Raw genomic sequence first — 18,504 nt, 5'->3', positions numbered from 1 at the left:
ACACACACACACACACACACACACACACACACACACACACACACACACACACAAACAACAACAGGCTACAGAGGAACACAGCGTACTCTGGACACATTTGAACAGTTCATGTTGCCATGACTGTGACTGACCAATGGCTGCTGTGTTTGTTGCAGAGGACATCGTTTCACTGAACATTATCATTGGCCCAGTCATCTGCTTCATCCTGCTGCTCTTCGTGGGAGGCGGAGTCTTGATGGTCTATAAGAAGAAGTAAGACTTGATTGATTTAGATTTTTTTTTTGGTATCATTTTATTTATTTAGCCTTTATCTGGTAAATTTATTTTACCAGGCAGGTAACAAATTATTATTTACAATGATGGCTTGGCAAGACATATAAACAAATATGCAAGGATATCTTTGACTCTTCTTTTGACTGTGTATCAGACAAATTGAGGGACCAACTGGACCTCTGATTGCCTCGTCCAACCCGGAGTACCTGAGCGCTAGCGACGGTAAGGACAACCGCAAACCGTTCCAGAGGGTTTTGTTTTCCAGTGAGGTGGTTTGTGTGCTTAAATAAACATTCTAGTACATTAAGTAGTGAAGTAAAATGAGAACTTTGTTCCCTTGTGTGGTGTAGTGTACATACCAGATGACTGGGAGGTGGCGAGGGAAAAGATCAACATCCTGAAGGAGCTGGGTCAGGGCTCGTTTGGCATGGTCTACGAGGGCGTCGCCAAGGACATCGTGAAGGGCGAGCCGGACACGCGTGTGGCAGTGAAGACGGTCAACGAGTCGGCCAGTCTGAGAGAGAGGATAGAGTTCCTCAACGAGGCCTCCGTCATGAAGGCCTTCAGCTGTCACCACGTGGTAAGAAACCTATTCATTCACTTTCATTATTAACTATTGTATAATATATTACCTTCAGAATATGTACTGCACATGGCACGACGCTCCTCACCTCCGCTTTGTCAACAAAACAATAACAACGGCGATGGGGCGAACATTGGCGCTGTTTTCCATCTTTATATTGAGTAGATTTTCTCAAGTTATTATGTAGAGAAATGTATATATCTTTTAATGTTCTTAACTCTCCCTGTTCTGTCTGTCTGTAGTGTAGTGGCTAAGTCTCCCTGTTCTCTCTGTCTGTAGTGTAGTGACTAAGTCTCCCTGTTCTCTCTGTCTGTAGTGTAGTGACTAAGTCTCCCTGTTCTCTCTGTCAGTAGTGTAGTGACTAAGTCTCCCTGTTCTCTCTGTCTGTAGTGTAGTGACTAAGTCTCCCTGTTCTCTCTGTCTGTAGTGTAGCGACTAACTCTCCCTGTTCTCTCTGTCTGTAGTGTAGTGACTAAGTCTCCCTGTTCTCTCTGTCTGTAGTGTAGTGACTAAGTCTCCCTGTTCTCTCTGTCAGTAGTGTAGTGACTAACTCTCCCTGTTCTCTCTGTCTGTAGTGTAGTGACTAAGTCTCCCTGTTCTCTCTGTCTGTAGTGTAGTGACTAAGTCTCCCTGTTCTCTCTGTCAGTAGTGTAGTGACTAAGTCTCCCTGTTCTCTCTGTCTGTAGTGTAGTGTAGTGACTAACTCTCCCTGTTCTCTCTGTCTATAGTGTAGTGTAGTGACTAAGTCTCCCTGTTCTCTCTGTCTGTAGTGTAGTGTAGTGACTAACTCTCCCTGTTCTCTCTGTCTGTAGTGTAGTGACTAACTCTCCCTGTTCTCTCTGTCTGTAGTGTAGTGACTAAGTCTCCCTGTTCTCTCTGTCTGTAGTGTAGTGACTAACTCTCCCTGTTCTCTCTGTCTGTAGTGTAGTGACTAAGTCTCCCTGTTCTCTCTGTCTGTAGTGTAGTGTAGTGACTAACTCTCCCTGTTCTCTCTGTCTGTAGTGTAGTGTAGTGACTAACTCTCCCTGTTCTCTCTGTCTGTAGTGTAGTGACTAACTCTCCCTGTTCTGTCTGTAGTGTAGTGACTAAGTCTCCCTGTTCTCTCTGTCTGTAGTGTAGTGACTAACTCTCCCTGTTCTCTCTGTCTGTAGTGTAGTGACTAAGTCTCCCTGTTCTCTCTGTCAGTAGTGTAGTGACTAAGTCTCCCTGTTCTCTCTGTCTGTAGTGTAGTGACTAACTCTCCCTGTTCTCTCTGTCAGTAGTGTAGTGACTAAGTCTCCCTGTTCTCTCTGTCTGTAGTGTAGTGACTAAGTCTCCCTGTTCTCTCTGTCTGTAGTGTAGCGACTAACTCTCCCTGTTCTCTCTGTCTGTAGTGTAGTGACTAAGTCTCCCTGTTCTCTCTGTCTGTAGTGTAGTGACTAAGTCTCCCTGTTCTCTCTGTCTGTAGTGTAGTGACTAACTCTCCCTGTTCTCTCTGTCAGTAGTGTAGTGACTAAGTCTCCCTGTTCTCTTTGTCTGTAGTGTAGTGACTAACTCTCCCTGTTCTCTCTGTCTGTAGTGTAGTGTAGTGACTAACTCTCCCTGTTCTCTCTGTCAGTAGTGTAGTGACTAACTCTCCCTGTTCTCTCTGTCAGTAGTGTAGTGACTAACTCTCCCTGTTCTCTCTGTCTGTAGTGTAGTGACTAACTCTCCCTGTTCTCTCTGTCTGTAGTGTAGTGTAGTGACTAACTCTCCCTGTTCTCTCTGTCTGTAGTGTAGTGACTAACTCTCCCTGTTCTCTCTGTCTGTAGTGTAGTGACTAACTCTCCCTGTTCTCTCTGTCTGTAGTGTAGTGTAGTGACTAACTCTCCCTGTTCTCTCTGTCAGTAGTGTAGTGACTAACTATCCCTGTTCTCTCTGTCTGTAGTGTAGTGTAGTGACTAACTCTCCCTGTTCTCTCTGTCTGTAGTGTAGTGTAGTGACTAACTCTCCCTGTTCTCTCTGTCTGTAGTGTAGTCACTAAGTTTCCCTGTTCTCTCTGTCTGTAGTGTAGTGTAGTGACTAACTCTCCCTGCTCTCTCTGTCTGTAGTGTAGTGTAGTGACTAACTCTCCCTGTTCTCTCTGTCTGTAGTGTAGTGACTAAGTCTCCCTGTTCTCTCTGTCTATAGTGTAGTGTAGTGACTAACTCTCCCTGTTCTCTGTCTGTAGTGTAGTGACTAAGTCTCCCTGTTCTCTCTGTCTGTAGTGTAGTGACTAACTCTCCCTGTTCTCTCTGTCTGTAGTGTAGTGACTAACTCTCCCTGTTCTCTCTGTCTGTAGTGTAGTGACTAACTCTCCCTGTTCTCTCTGTCTGTAGTGTAGTGACTAAGTCTCCCTGTTCTCTTTGTCTGTAGTGTAGTGACTAACTCTCCCTGTTCTCTCTGTCTGTAGTGTAGTGACTAACTCTCCCTGTTCTCTCTGTCTGTAGTGTAGTGACTAACTCTCCCTGTTCTCTCTGTCTGTAGTGTAGTGTAGTGACTAACTATCCCTGTTCTCTCTGTCTGTAGTGTAGTGTAGTGACTAACTCTCCCTGTTCTCTCTGTCTGTAGTGTAGTGTAGTGACTAACTCTCCCTGTTCTCTCTGTCTGTAGTGTAGTGTAGTGACTAACTCTCCCTGCTCTCTCTGTCTGTAGTGTAGTGTAGTGACTAACTCTCCCTGTTCTCTCTGTCTGTAGTGTAGTGTAGTGACTAACTCTCCCTGTTCTCTCTGTCTGTAGTGTAGTGTAGTGACTAACTCTCCCTGTTCTCTCTGTCTGTAGTGTAGTGACTAACTCTCCCTGTTCTCTCTGTCTGTAGTGTAGTGACTAACTCTCCCTGTTCTCTCTGTCTGTAGTGTAGTGACTAACTCTCCCTGCTCTCACTGTCTGTAGTGTAGTGTAGTGACTAACTCTCCCTGTTCTCTGTCTGTAGTGTAGTGTAGTGACTAACTCTCCCTGTTCTCTCTGTCTGTAGTGTAGTGACTAACTCTCCCTGCTCTCACTGTCTGTAGTGTAGTGTAGTGACTAACTCTCCCTGTTCTCTCTGTCTGTAGTGTAGTCACTAAGTCTCCCTGTTCTCTCTGTCTGTAGGTGCGTCTGCTGGGTGTGGTGTCTAAGGGCCAGCCCACTCTGGTGGTGATGGAGCTGATGACCCATGGAGATCTGAAGAGCTTCCTGCGGGCCCTCCGCCCAGACTCCGAGAGTAACCCCACAGGGAAGCCCCCTCCCACACTGAAAGAGATGATCCAGATGTCAGGAGAGATAGCAGACGGCATGGCCTACCTCAACGCCAAGAAGTTTGTCCACAGAGATCTAGCTGCTAGGAACTGCATGGTGGCTGAGGACAACACCGTCAAGATCGGAGGTACAGTACATTAAGACTGTACCAAACATGTGATTCTCTCTGTGATGGTACAGTACATTAAGACTGTACCAAACGTGATTCTCTCTGTGATGGTACAGTACATTAAGACTGTACCAAACGTGATTCTCTCTGTGATGGTACAGTACATTAAGACTGTACCAAACATGTGATTCTCTCTGTGATGGTACAGTACATTAAGACTGTACCAAACATGTGATTCTCTCTGTGATGGTACAGTACATTAAGACTGTACCAAACATGTGATTCTCTCTGTGATGGTACAGTACATTAAGACTGTACCAAACATGTGATTCTCTCTGTGATGGTACAGTACAATAAGACTGTACCAAACATGTGATTCCCTCTGTGATGGTACAGTACATTAAGACTGTACCAAACATGATTCTCTCTGTGATGCTTCAGTTTCAACAAGTACATCATGACTGGTGAATGAGGCTTGGGTTAATAATTCAGGAGTGGTGGAATGCTGTATTGTAACAAAGTGGCCTGTGTGCGCCTGTGGTTGATATATATATATATATATATATATACGACTGTGTTTCTCCAGACTTTGGTATGACCAGAGATATCTACGAGACGGACTACTACCGCAAGGGAGGGAAGGGTCTGCTCCCTGTAAGGTGGATGGCTCCTGAGTCGCTCAAGGACGGAGTGTTCACCGCTCATTCAGACTGCTGGTGAGGAAGATACTCCTGGGCTGCCACTGATGTCAGAAGGGCCTGTCTGCTGGACATGTTTCATCCACGCTATTCAATCTCCTGAGAGCAAGAACCTATTTTATTTCATTTTTTGTGTTGAGAGAAGGAACATCTTTCTCCACTCCCTCCCCCTGTTCCAACCCCCTTTATGTCTACAGTAACTCTGTCAGCACTGTTTTATTCAGTTGTTACACTAGTCCAGGGGGGATTCAAATCTAACCCTAGCTACGGCCTACGAGATCCAGACTACTGCTGGTTTGCTGTTCTACCTGATGATTAATTGTACCCACCTAATGTCCCAGGTCTAAATCAGACCCGTAAACGATTAAATAAAGCAGATGAACTGGTTTCAAGGCCCAGAGTTGAATTTGAGGCCACTAGTCTTTTATTTCCTTATTTACATCTTGTTTTTTGTTGTTGTTGTTGTCTTGAGATGATATCTATCTGGTAATGTCTGTCTGTCTGACCCCAGGTCGTTTGGCGTGGTGTTGTGGGAGGTCAGTACCCTGGCAGAGCAGCCGTACCAGGGCCTGTCCAATGAACAGGTCCTCAAGTTCGTCATGGACGGAGGATACCTGGACAGACCAGAGAACTGTGAACAGAGGATGTAAGTGTCTCAAACACTAGACTTTTAGTGCATCGTGGGATCTGTTGTCTTTTACATTGATATCCACTACCAAGCATACAAAGTACATGATGTATATTATTTTGACTTGGTTAACAGTTTGAGTTACCACCTACTACATGCATACAATATTCCAGGGCTAGTTGTGCTTCAATGGGGACTAACCGAGGTGAGCGGCTTGTGCATAGAGCCCATAGATTCTCATTCATTATTCATCTTTCTCCTCCTCCTCCATCTTTCTCCCTCTCCTCCTCCCTCAGCCACAACCTGATGTCTATGTGCTGGCAGTACAACCCCAAGATGCGTCCCACCTTCCAGGAAATCATTGAGATGTTGAAGGAGGACCTTCACCCCAGCTTCCAGGAGGTGTCCTTCTTCTACAGCGAGGAGAACAAGCTCCCGGAGTCGGAGGAGTTTGACTTGGACCTGGAAAACATGGAGAGTATCCCGCTGGACCCATCGTCCTACTCCCAGAGAGAGGACAGAGACAGTCTGTCCAGAGATGAGGGACCTAGTCAGGGCCTGAGGGGCAATTACGAGGAACACGTGCCCTACACGCACATGAACGGTGGCAAGAAAAACGGACGAATCTTATCGTTGCCCAGATCCAGCCCTTCCTAACATTTTCTCTTCTTTTCAGCTCCTTTGTTCTATCGTTTTCTAATTATTTTTTGTATTATATTACTCTTTCAGAAGCCCTTAAAAAAAAAACAGATCTCAGGACTTTTTTTTATTTCTTCCTCACAGCTGCCAAGCATGGCGGCACAGGATGCAAACCTTTTGGTATATGTTGAGACATTTTCGCATTTATCCAGAATCATCTACTACAACTTTCTACTCTCTTTATTTTGTTTTCACAATTGCCAAGTTTCCAGGACTGGTCGCTGGAAAAATAAAAAACTGTGAACACACAGCTTAAAGAACCATAAGGCTGCTTATGATCCAAACCTCTTTCTTTCTCTCTCTCTCTCTCTCTCTCTCTCTCTCTCTCTCTCTCTCTCTCTCTCTCTCCCCAGGCTGTCCCATCTCTCCTCCATTCTCCTGTTTCGTTTTCAACTGAAAATGTTTTCAGATAGTGGCCTTTTTATACGTGGCCTATAAACAAAGAGAAGTGTATCAATGCTTGTATTCTTTTCCTTTGAACAATGACTAAACAGTTTTGAATTATGGGATGGCATAGACTCTCTCCTAGAACAAATATCTATTTGTAGAGGGAAATGTCTTTTTTTTCTGCAGAATGCTAAACTTCACAGATTATTGTGGTGTTTGGTGAATAGTTGTAATTTATTCGCTTTTTTTTGTCTCATCTCTTTGTTTTATTTCTGTGTCCTCGCGTTATGGCTGAAGGATATTTAAACAGTTAAAGTTGGACAAAACAGTTCCTTCGACTGACCAATAGCTGCTGCTTTGATATATTTTAGTGGGTATAGAATATATATAGAATATACAGTACCAGTCAAAAGTTTGGAGACACCTACTCATTCCGGGGTTTTTCTTTATTTTTACTTTTTTCTACATTGTAGAAAAGTAGTGAAGACATCAAAACTATGAAATAACATATAATCATGTAGTAACCAAAAAAGTGTTAAACAAATCAAAATATATTTTATATTTGAGATTCTTCAAAGTAGCCACCCTTTGACTTGATGACAGCTTTGCACAGTCTTGGTGTTCTCTCAACCAGTTTCATGAGGAATGCTTTTCCAACAGTCTTGAAGGAGTTCCCACATATGCTGAGCAGTTGTTGGCTGCTTTTCCTTCACTCTGCGGTCCAACTCATCCCAAACCATCTCAATTGGGTTGAGGTCGGGTGATTGTGGAGGCCAGGTCATCTGATGCAGCACTCCATCACTCTCCTTGGTCAAATAGCACTTACACAGCCTGGAAAGATGTTTGGGGTCATTGTCCTGTTGAAAAACAAATGATAGTCCCACTAAGCGCAAACCAGATGGGATGGCGTATCGCTGCAGAATGCTGTGGTAGCCATGCTGGTTAAGTGTGCCTTGAATTCTAAATAAATCACAGACAGTGTCACCAGCAAAGCACCATCACACCTCCTCCATGCTTCACGGTGGGAACCACACAGGCGGAAATCATCCGTTCACCTACTCTGCGTCTCACAAAGACACAGCGGTTGGAACCAAAAATCTCAAATTTGGACTCATCAGACCAAAGGACAGATTTCCACCGGTCTAATATCCATTGCCCATGTTTCTTGGCATAAGCAAGTCTCTTCTTCTTATTGGTGTCCTTTAGTAGTGGTTTCTTTGCAGCAATTTGACCATGAAGGCCTGATTCACGCAGTCTCCTCTGAACAGTTGATGTTGAGATGTGTCTGTTACTTGAACTCTGTAGCATTTATTTTGGCTGCATTCTGAGGCTGGTAACTCTAATGAACTTATCCTCTGCAGCAGAGGTAACTCTGGGTCTTCCTTTCCTATGGCGGTCCTCATGAGAGCCAGTTTCATTGTAGCGCTTGATGGTTTTTGCGACCGCACTTGAAGAAACTTTAAAAGTTGTTGAAATTTTCCGCTTTGACTGACCTTCATGTCTTATAATGATGGACTGTTGTTTCTCTTTGCTTATTTGAGCTGTTCTTGCCATGATATGGACTTGGTCTTTTACCAAATAAGGCTATCTTCTGTATACCACGCTCAAACGCATTAAGAAGGAAAGAAATTCCACCAATTAACTTTTAACAAGTCACACCTGTTAATTGAAATGCATTCCAGGTGACTACCTCATGAAGCTGGTTGAGAGAATGCCAAGAGTGTGCAAAGCTGTCAAGGCAAAGGGTGGCTACTTTGAAGAATCTCAAATATAAAATATATTTTGATTTGTTTAACACTTTTTTGGTTACTACATGATTCCATATGTGTTATTTAATAGTTTTGATGTCTTCACTATTATTCTACAATGTAGAAAATAGTAAAAAAATTAAAATAAAAACTCTGAAATGAGTAGGTGTGTTCAAACTTTTGACTGGTTTTGTATATAGTATATATGGAATATTGTTTTTTTTATATCAATATTTTATATATAATATATACGATATTTATGTTCTTGTAAATAGTTAATGTTTAATGTTTTCATCTGTGGCTTTCCTGGTAAGATGTTCTTATTTTATTCTTAATGTTTCTAACCCTGGAAATGACACACAGATGGTCACACGGGATTTCACTTCTCTGTCCAACCCTCAGGAGAACCCTGTTCTCCTCGGCATCAAAGGGCAGCCCACCATTTTAGAAAAATCATGGCATCTTTCAAATGCTGTTCTTCGGTCAGTGGAAGAGTTTGGGTGGTAATTCTGCTCCAACTGAAACTCCTTGGTTTCCTATCTGTTGTATCTTTGGTCCGATGGAACCATGGTCTAGACGTCATGTTATCTGTCATTGAACATTGATGTGACTATATTAATTTCTCTTATCTATGGTTGATCATTAGCAATCTATTGATTGGTTGGTATTATCAGTGGGGCTAGAGATGTGATGTCTGCTTGCTTGGACAGACATCTTGTCTTGTCCTGATGATTGTACTTCATTGTCTTGTTCTATTGGTCGGGGTGTTTGTAGGGTTATAGGTCAGAGAAGACTCATCTATATCTCATCTGAGCTGACTGGAGATGGGGGCAGTAGCCTGTATAGGTGGATGTATTGTAAGAGCCCGTAGCATCAGTACTTTGGAGAAAGATCCCCCTGCAGTACTTTATATATATTTATTTTATATTTTTTATTTTACAAGGCAAGTCAGTTAAGAACAAATTCTTATTTTCAATGACAGCCTAGGAACAGTGGGTTAACTGGCTTGTTCAGGGGCAGAACGACAGATGTTTACCTGGTCAGCTCGGGGAATCGATCTTGCAACTTTTCGGTTACTAGTCCAACGCTCTAACATTACATTTTACATTTTAGTCATTTAGCAGAGGCTCTCATCCAGAGCCACTTACAGTAGTGAATGCATACAGTTCATACATTTTATATTTTTTTTATTTTTATTTTTTACTTTTTTCTTCTCCGTACTGGTCCCCCGTGGGAATCGAACCCACAACCCTGGTGTTGCAAACACCATGCTCTACCAACTGAAGCACTAGGCTACCTGCCGCCCCATGAGTGGCTACCTGGCATCATCTCTACTCTTTCACAACCCTGTGTCCTCATACGACTAGGTTTGTTGTGACCCTACCATCACCCTTCACCCCCTCCCCACGTAACAACAAAGTTTTGACAGCCCATTGGCTGTACTGCTCGCTGACACAGGAAGGAGGTCACAATCAGGCTGCTGGTGGAATTTTCCATGTTACTGTGGTTGAGTGCTTTTGATCAGAACGTTCTGTAAAGTTCCTATTGCATTCCGAGACTACAGCGGGCGGCAGAGAGAGAGAGGAGCAGTTAGATGGTGTATGTGTTGGGGTTAGTGGAGCGAAGCGGGGGTGGTGGTGGGGGGGCTGTTACTATTAATCCTATTACATTCCCTCTATCACATGTAGTGTGTGAGTCAGGAAATGCTGTACCCCCCCCGACATTCCACTATCGACGCTGTGGTCCGTGGCGTTCTATTAGGACTACCCGTGTGCCCGTTATTCACATCCCTCCCTCCCACCCTAAAGTAAAAGATATTGAACTCAATCCCACACCTTGCCTGCCTCTTTAGAGGACCTCACAACACCATTTCGATTTTGTAACTTTTCGCTCAAATATCTAAAGATGGGTCATGAAATTGTTAACCTCTGTCCGTGTACAGTCATATTGCTATGTTCCAAACAGACATCACAACATTCCTGTCAGCTTTTCCCAGCACAAGACTAAGTCCTGATTTAAAAAAATAATAATAATTAAAAGAACACACACACACACACACAATCACACACACAAGCAGCACCTTATCACTTGTTACCATGGACACGTGACTCATGAGCCACTAGTGTTTTTGTAATGAACACACACATACACAATTTTTTGTGCACAAATAGAAGTTCATCAAATTGTTTTAGTTTCTGATGGAAACCACACATTGGTGTTAACGACAGAGGTTGATTGAGAAGTGTCTACATAGCATTTCAATTGAGAAGCACAAATAACCCGATCGTTAGTGGTTTACACACATTTATCCCTCCCTCTAGCCTAAGGCAGCGATACTCGTCGTCTGTTGTCAGAAGCATCGATAAGGGACAGAAAAACACCCTGGAGCTAAGAGCAAGTCAATCTGGTCTCCATTCATCCACTCAGCACTTTGAACCTGGTGTTTAGGGCTTAGTGTTATTAAACCTGCCCATTCATCATCGCCCAGTTATCTCTGTTAACCTCGTCTGCCTGTCTGCCTGTCTGAGATGGTGGAACCGTTACCTCGTCAGCCTCCAGTCAGTGCCTTCTCAATCAACCACAAACCAGAGGGATGGATGTACTGTTGTACAGGCTGGTTACTGTTTGTTTGTTTGTTTGGCACACACACTCATACGTGTGTGTGTGTGTGTGTGTGTGTGTGTGTGTGGTGTGTGTGTGTGTGTGTGTGTGTGTGTGTGTGTGTGTGTGCGCGTACATACATATTAGACAGAGGGAGAGAAATATGACTCTTAGATGGGAGCTAAACCCATAAACGTAAATACCATGTTGTTTGGAGATGACGAGGTGTTTAGAGATGTTGGAAAAAATATGACCGTTGCTACTTAAAGTTCTATCTATCTGTTGCTATGGGAAACTTCAGCTAGTGAGAGGGCTTTGTGGGCTTGATGTTGGTCTGTTGTAAAGGTGAATGGCAAGTCCACAGAGTATGAATGGAGTTTTAAGTTGAAGCTGTTAAAACCACCATTTTGATTCTCGACAATTCAAGATGTTAAAAAAACTCAATCTGTTCCAATCTCATGCTTTTGGTGGGTGTTTATCTCTACATATGACCAGTCCAGATAGTTAAATGGTGGGTGTTTATCTCTACATATGACCAGTCCAGATAGTTAAATGGTGGGTGTTTATCTCTACATATGACCAGTCCAGATAGTTAAATGGTGGGTGTTTATCTCTACATATGACCAGTCCAGATAGTTAAATGGTGGGTGTTTATCTCTACATATGACCAGTCCAGATAGTTAAATGGTGGGTGTTTATCTCTACATATGACCAGTCCAGATAGTTAAATGGTGGGTGTTTATCTCTACATATGACCAGTCCAGATAGTTAAATGGTGGGTGTTTATCTCTACATATGACCAGTCCAGATAGTTAAATGGTGGGTGTTTATCTCTACATATGACCAGTCCAGATAGTTAAATGGTGGGTGTTTATCTCTACATATGACCAGTCCAGATAGTTAAATGGTGGGTGTTTATCTCTACATATGACCAGTCCAGATAGTTAAATGGTGGGTGTTTATCTCTACATATGACCAGTCCAGATAGTTAAATGGTGGGTGTTTATCTCTACATATGACCAAATCACCATATCTTTAAGAAATTATAGATAATTCATATTTTATTTATTTTATTATGATCGTTGTCATTGTACAAAAATACCCAGTTTAGCTTTTTAGTGAAAGGTTTTTAAATGTTGAAAGTCAGGTAAAAACAGAGACTATTTTGTTAACAGTAGAGCTATAAATCAGAAGGAGTTGGTAGTTGTCTGGTCTGTGTGTTTGACCACAGTCTACCTCAGGAGTTTTGGAGGAATCACTACAGCATCTCTCTCCGTCGTTATCCCTGCAGCCCAATCAGAGGCCCAGGACACTGCCCACCCGTGACCACTGCTGTGACAGCATCATACCGTGACAAGAATGCCATCACAATATAGAATCCCACAAGGTCCAACTCAAACAGCAAGTTTTCACTCCATGTCAAGTTAGTCATCTTTACAACCAAGTAGATGAATCCCCAGTGTAGTGTAAAGCACAACCTCAAAGCGTTTTTTAAACATGGCCACAAACTCTGATTTAAGTAGTAATGTTAGCTGTTACTGGAACGGGTAAATCGGGCGAGAATGTGGTGTTCTGGCTACAACCTCTTTGACTGGTGATTATAATGCATGAAAGGTTGGCTTCCCACTCCCTTTATTTGCGTAGAATCCCTAAGCATCAGATTTGGTTTGATGTCCTTTTGAAATGAACAGTTTCCTAGTTTAACATACCCACTAGCTAGGTCATAGTTGCTCTACTTATCTACATACATTGTTCTAGGAAAGAATTAATTAATTTTAGCTTTTTATAGAAATTCTGCATCAAGACCGAGTCGTCCAAATCATGAATGCGTATCTCTTGATCACATACATACAGCCAAAGTCTTCTATAGCTCAGCTATGTCTTGGTCATGCTGTTCATCGTCAACAGAATATATGTTCTCCTCAGTGGTTGGGTGGAGGTGGGTGGAGGTGTATCTCTGAGTTCCTTGTCTGCTCAAGTCAGTCATACGGGACGGCATTCAGGCTTGAGGCTTTTTTTAATGTATCTTCCAGAAGTGTTTTTTTATTTCTCTGTCGTCAGTTTGCATTTATGTTGTATGTATTATTTTTCTACTGTGAAAATAGGTTATTATATCAACGCCACCGCCGCGGTCTGTGTGGACGCTTGCATGCCTCCGCTGCTTAAAGGACTTCCCTGAGAGAGCTGGACTAGGACAATCCTGTGTGCCATAATAAACAGAAAAATGCATTCTAGATTGTAACTTCTCAGGGAGGCATGAGTTGTGCAGGGGGTTTGAGGGTGGAAGGACCTACCTGTCTGACCTGAAGTGGAAGTTCTCTCGTCATCCTAGCAAATTATCTTTTTTTGTGGGGAGATGTAGCCAACAAGTTGTCAACAAACAAACAAACAACTGACCCTTTGTGAATCCATTTTTTTTTCAGCTCTTCAAGATTATAGACATGATGATTAAATGAAAGCTTGTTATCGTTGTGATCCGTGGTGTTCACTGCCACCAGGTGGCTGGATGTGAAAGTGCAGCAGCTGGACCGGCGCTTGTAGCCAGGGCTCTGTCCCATAGTGCCTTGCTCAGACTGACCGCCCTCCTCCCTCCTGACTACACAGCCAGTCAGACCCTCAGTGCCCTGGACTGGACTAGTCTGGATTAGTCTGCCCCAGGACTGGACTAGTCTGCTCTGGGACTGGACTAGTCTGGTCTGGAATGCTCTGCTCTGCTCTGGACTGGACTAGTGTGCTCTGGAATGCTCTGGACTAGACTAGTCTGCTCTGGAATGCTCAGGACTAGACTAGTCTGGACTAGTCTTCTCTGCAATGCTCTGGACTAGACTAGTCTGCTCTGAAATGCTCTAGACTAGTCTGCTCTGGACTAGACTAGTCTGCTCTGGACTGGACTAGTCTGGAATGCTCTGTACTGGACTAGACTGCCCTGGGACTGGACTAGTCTGGAATGCTATGTACTGGACGAGACTGCCCTGGGACTGGACTAGTCTGGAATGCTCTGTACTAGACTAGACTGCTCTGGACTGGACTAATCTGTGTCTTCTCCTCGCTCATCACTAATAGTCAAGGAATAAACCCCCAACGAACCCCCACAGCAGGAGAATACTGGAGTAGTAACACATGATGTATTCTAAGACAGGAGAGAGGCGCCTTCTGTAACTCATGCTTCCAATCAGAGGGAGGTAACACATCCAGCTTGGCTGGATTGATGATTCATCATATTACACTGTGTTGGGATAATTATGTAAACGATATTCATGGTTTAGCCAAAAATGTTGAACTTGTCTCTACTTGGGCGAAGCTCTGACTTGTTTTGTGCATGAATCCAAACCCCCAGCTGATAGTTTGTTAATTTGATGCTAATAGAATTGTGTATCTCAGCCAACTCGCTTTGTTGATTAAAACACAACACCCAAAGCACATGGGATCATCTATAATTAGCAACAATTGAATGCATGACATGGGAGAATAGAACTCCCATTTTTAAAATGCATACTGTTAATTTTGTATTAAAATGAATCAAAACTTTAACTGTAAATAGCAGCAGATATCCCTGAAAAATATAAGCACTTGATTTAGGAAAATGTAGTTTTAGTTTAAACTCTGATAACCTAAACATGTGGTTTGCCAGAGCACGCTAGTGATCCAGCAGCAGGTTAACCATCATTCTGTGTATTGTTTCAAAAATAAAAAAGTATTACATTTAGAGATGTTGATTAATATTTTAAATTTTGTGCCAAAATAGAGGGCAAATACAATTACTTTTCTGACTGTAAACTTTTACTACTCTTGTACATGATTGAATTTTAACATTGTTATCAATGTATATAACTTTTTCTAAATAAAAAAATCAACATTTTTTGCTCATGACACTACCCCGCTGCGCTGTGCAGATGAAAGTTCTGTAGATGTATTATGGAGCAGCATAACTCTGACTAGATGGACTACGTGTGTATCATGACATGTGTGGTCTGAAATGTTCATTTGATCATGTTCTTTCCCATTCTAAATACATGTTGCCATGGTTTTACCGCCCCCCCCCCCCAGAATCACAATAGCATGCCAGTTATCTGTTTTATCTTTTTTTATAAATTATTTTATTTTTTATTATTATTATATCTCAAAATATCACCTATTGTAATGTTATGGAATGAAATGTCCTTGTTTCAGACCAACAGCTTACCGAAAAGGCATATTGCTTTTTCGATGTGAAAAACTGGAAAAGACCACTAGAGGAAATCCTAGTAAATAAATATAAAACATAATATGTATCAGAATCAAAGGTTCTATCCTAATCTAATGTGGGGCGGCAGGTAGCCTAATGGTTAGAGCGATGGGCAGGTAGCCTAGTGGTTAGAGCGATGGGCAGGTAGCCTAGTGGTTAGAGCGATGGGCAGGTAGCCTAGTGGTTAGAGCGATGGGCAGGTAGACTAGTGGTTAGAGCGATGGGCAGGTAGCCTAGTGGTTAGAGCGATGGGCAGGTAGCCTAGTGGTTAGAGCGATGGGCAGGTAGCCTAGTGGTTAGAGCGATGGGCAGGTAGCCTAGTGGTTAGAGCGATGGGCAGGTAGCCTAGTGGTTAGAGCGATGGGCAGGTAGCCTAGTGGTTAGAGCGATGGGCAGGTAGCCTAGTGGTTAGAGCGATGGGCCGGTAACCAAAAGGTTGCTGGATCGATTCCCCGAGCTGACAAGGTAAAAATCTGTCTTTCTGCCCCCGAACAAGGCAGTTAACCCACTGTTCCACGGTAGGCCATCATTGTAAATAAGAATTTGTTCGTAACTGACTTGCCTAGTTAAATAAAAGGTTAAATAAAAATGTTTAAATTAAAGACTGCCAAGCCATTTAACATGACCATGGAGCAGTATGAAGAAAACCACCGTAAGCTATGTATTTTGTACAATGTCTGTTAGTAGTGTAATGAAATGTACGCGTGTGTAAAGTGGTCGTTTAAAGAAAGAGTCACCGGTTTTTTTTTTACTGATTCGGCCAACTAGTCTACATCTACATACATCTACAGGTGTAATAATGATATATTTGCCCTTGCTGAAACAGTTTTTTTGTGTTTTTGTTTATTCAGTGTCAAGTCAACAAGGTTACTGATGCAAACAGATGTGCTGGAGGGTAAAGGGGTACAGTATAGTAGTGGTGGGGGTGGCCATGATGATATTGAGGGTTTAGGGGGTAAAGGGGTTCAGTATAGTAGTGGTGGGGGTGGCCATGATGATATTGAGGGTTTAGGGGGTAAAGGGGTTCAGTATAGTAGTGGTGGGGGTGGTCATGATAATATTGAGGGTTTAGGGGGTAAAGGGGTTCAGTATAGTAGTGGTGGGGGTGGTCATGATAATATTGAGGGTTTAGGGGGTAAAGGGGTTTAGTAGTGGTGGGGGTGTTCATGATGATATTGAGGGTTTAGGGGTAAAGGGGTTTAGTAGTGGTGGGGGTGGTCATGATGATATTGAGGGTTTAGGGGGTAAAGGGGTTTAGTAGTGGTGGGGGTGGTCATGATGATATTGAGGGTTTAGGGGGTAAAGGGGTTTAGTAGTGGTGGGGTGGTCATGATGATATTGAGGGTTTAGGGGGTAAAGGGGTTTAGTAGTGGTGGGGGTGGTCATGATGATATTGAGGGTTTAGGGGGTAAAGGGGTTTAGTAGTGGTGGGGGTGGTCATGATGATATTGAGGGTTTAGGGGGTAAAGGGGTTTAGTAGTGGTGGTGGGGGTGGTCATGATGATATTGAGGGTTTAGGGGTAAAGGGGTTTAGTAGTGGTGGGGGTGGTCATGATGATATTGAGGGTTTAGGGGGTAAAGGGGTTTAGTAGTGGTGGGGGTGGCCATGATGATATTGAGGGTTTAGGGGGTAAAGGGGTTTAGTAGTGGTGGGGGTGGTCATGATGATATTGAGGGTTTAGGGGGTAAAGGGGTTTAGTAGTGGTGGGGGTGGTCATGATGATATTGAGGGTTTAGGGGGTAAAGGGGTTTAGTAGTGGTGGGGGTGGTCATGATGATATTGAGGGTTTAGGGGGTAAAGGGGTTTAGTAGTGGTGGGGGTGGTCATGATGATATTGAGGGTTTAGGGGGTAAAGGGGTTTAGTAGTGGTGGGGGTGGCCATGATGATATTGAGGGTTTAGGGGGTAAAGGGGAGTCATGCTGTCTTGTCGGTGGTCTGCTCCAGTTTACACAGCTCGCTAGATGTTAGTCTCTCACTAGCCCCTGTGTGTGTCTGTAGGTGGAGTTGTCTCGCTATCATCCTTGGTTGAAGTCTTGCCATGGGTTTTGTTTCTTTGTGTTGTGACTGCTGCTCCTTCTCCCTCTGTGCACATAGATGGCTCCAGAATGCTGTGTGTAGGCTGGCAGGATACATGCCTCTTTATGAGCCTATGCCATGATAGAAGATATACTGATGTATTCTTCATTGATACATCACAGTGCCTTCAGCCAGTATTCACACTGCTTGACTTTTTCCCACTTTTTGGTTGTGTTAGACTGAATTTAAAATGGATGGGATATATATATAGATATATATATATATATATATATATATATATATATATATATATAATATATTGTAACAGACCTACTCACAATACCCCATAATGTCAAAGTAGAAAATGTTTTTAGACATTTTTACAAATGAATTAAAAATGAAACCCTGTAAAGTCTTGTCAAATATTCAACCCCTTTCTTAGGGCAAGTCCACATAAGTTCAGGACCACAAATGTGCTTAAAGTCAGAGCAAGTTGCATGGACTCACTCGGTGTGCAATAACAGTGTTTAACATGATGTTTGAATGACTACCTCCTCTCTGAACCCCACACATACAATTATCTGTAAGGTCCCTCAGTCAAGTAGTGGATTTAAAACACAGATTCAACCACAAAGACCAGGGAGGTTTTCCAATGTCTCACAAAGACCAGGGAGGTTTTCCAATATCTCACAAAGAAGGGAAAAATTTAAAAAAAGCAGACATTGAATACCCCTTTGAGCATGGTGAAGTTATTAGTTACACTTTGGATGGTGTATCAATACACCCAGTCACTACAAAGATACAAGCGACCTTCCTAACTCAGTTGCCGGAGAGGAAGGAAACCGCCCAGCGATTTCACCATGAGGCCAAGGATGACTTTAAAACCGTTTCAGAGCTTAATGGTTTTGATAGGAGAAAACTGAGGATGGATCAACAATATATTATATTGTAGTTACTCCACAATACAAACCTAATTGACAGGGTGAAAAGAAGAAAGCCTGTACATGCATCCTGTTTGCAACAAGGCACTAAAGTAGTCCTGCAAAAATATTGGCACCACAACTTTTGTCCTGAATACAAAGTGTTATGTTTGGGGCAAATCCAATACAACACATTACTGAATAGCACTCTCCATATTTTCAAGCATCATGTCATGGTTATGCTTGTAATCGTTAAGGACTGGGGAGTTATTCAGGATAAAAAAGAAACGGCTGGAGCTAAGCACAGACAGAATCCTAGAGGGAGGAAAACCTGATTCAGTCTGCTTTCCACTAGACACTGGGAGATGAATTCACCTTTCA

The 18,504-nt window shown here is 42.9% G+C and overlaps 1 protein-coding gene across 1 annotated transcript in view; it reads left to right on the top strand.

The window, feature by feature from the left end:
* Window positions 1-6,677, top strand: part of insrb (insulin receptor b) — a 281,258-nt gene extending 274,581 nt beyond the window's left edge. The window contains exons 14-20 of the mRNA XM_045687930.1: window positions 156-252; window positions 428-495; window positions 624-853; window positions 3,944-4,217; window positions 4,786-4,915; window positions 5,409-5,543; window positions 5,822-6,677. Of these exons, the coding sequence (XP_045543886.1) occupies window positions 156-252; window positions 428-495; window positions 624-853; window positions 3,944-4,217; window positions 4,786-4,915; window positions 5,409-5,543; window positions 5,822-6,182 (1,295 nt within the window). The 3' untranslated portion in view covers window positions 6,183-6,677. The remainder of the gene's footprint in view (window positions 1-155; window positions 253-427; window positions 496-623; window positions 854-3,943; window positions 4,218-4,785; window positions 4,916-5,408; window positions 5,544-5,821) is intronic.
* The last annotated feature ends 11,827 nt before the right edge of the window (window positions 6,678-18,504 follow it).

This window comes from Salmo salar, chromosome ssa10 (assembly GCF_905237065.1).
Source record: "Salmo salar chromosome ssa10, Ssal_v3.1, whole genome shotgun sequence".
In the NCBI taxonomy this organism is placed as follows: domain Eukaryota; kingdom Metazoa; phylum Chordata; class Actinopteri; order Salmoniformes; family Salmonidae; genus Salmo; species Salmo salar.
Note: the sequence above shows the minus strand (reverse complement) of the source record. Positions and strands in the feature narration are given on the sequence as shown.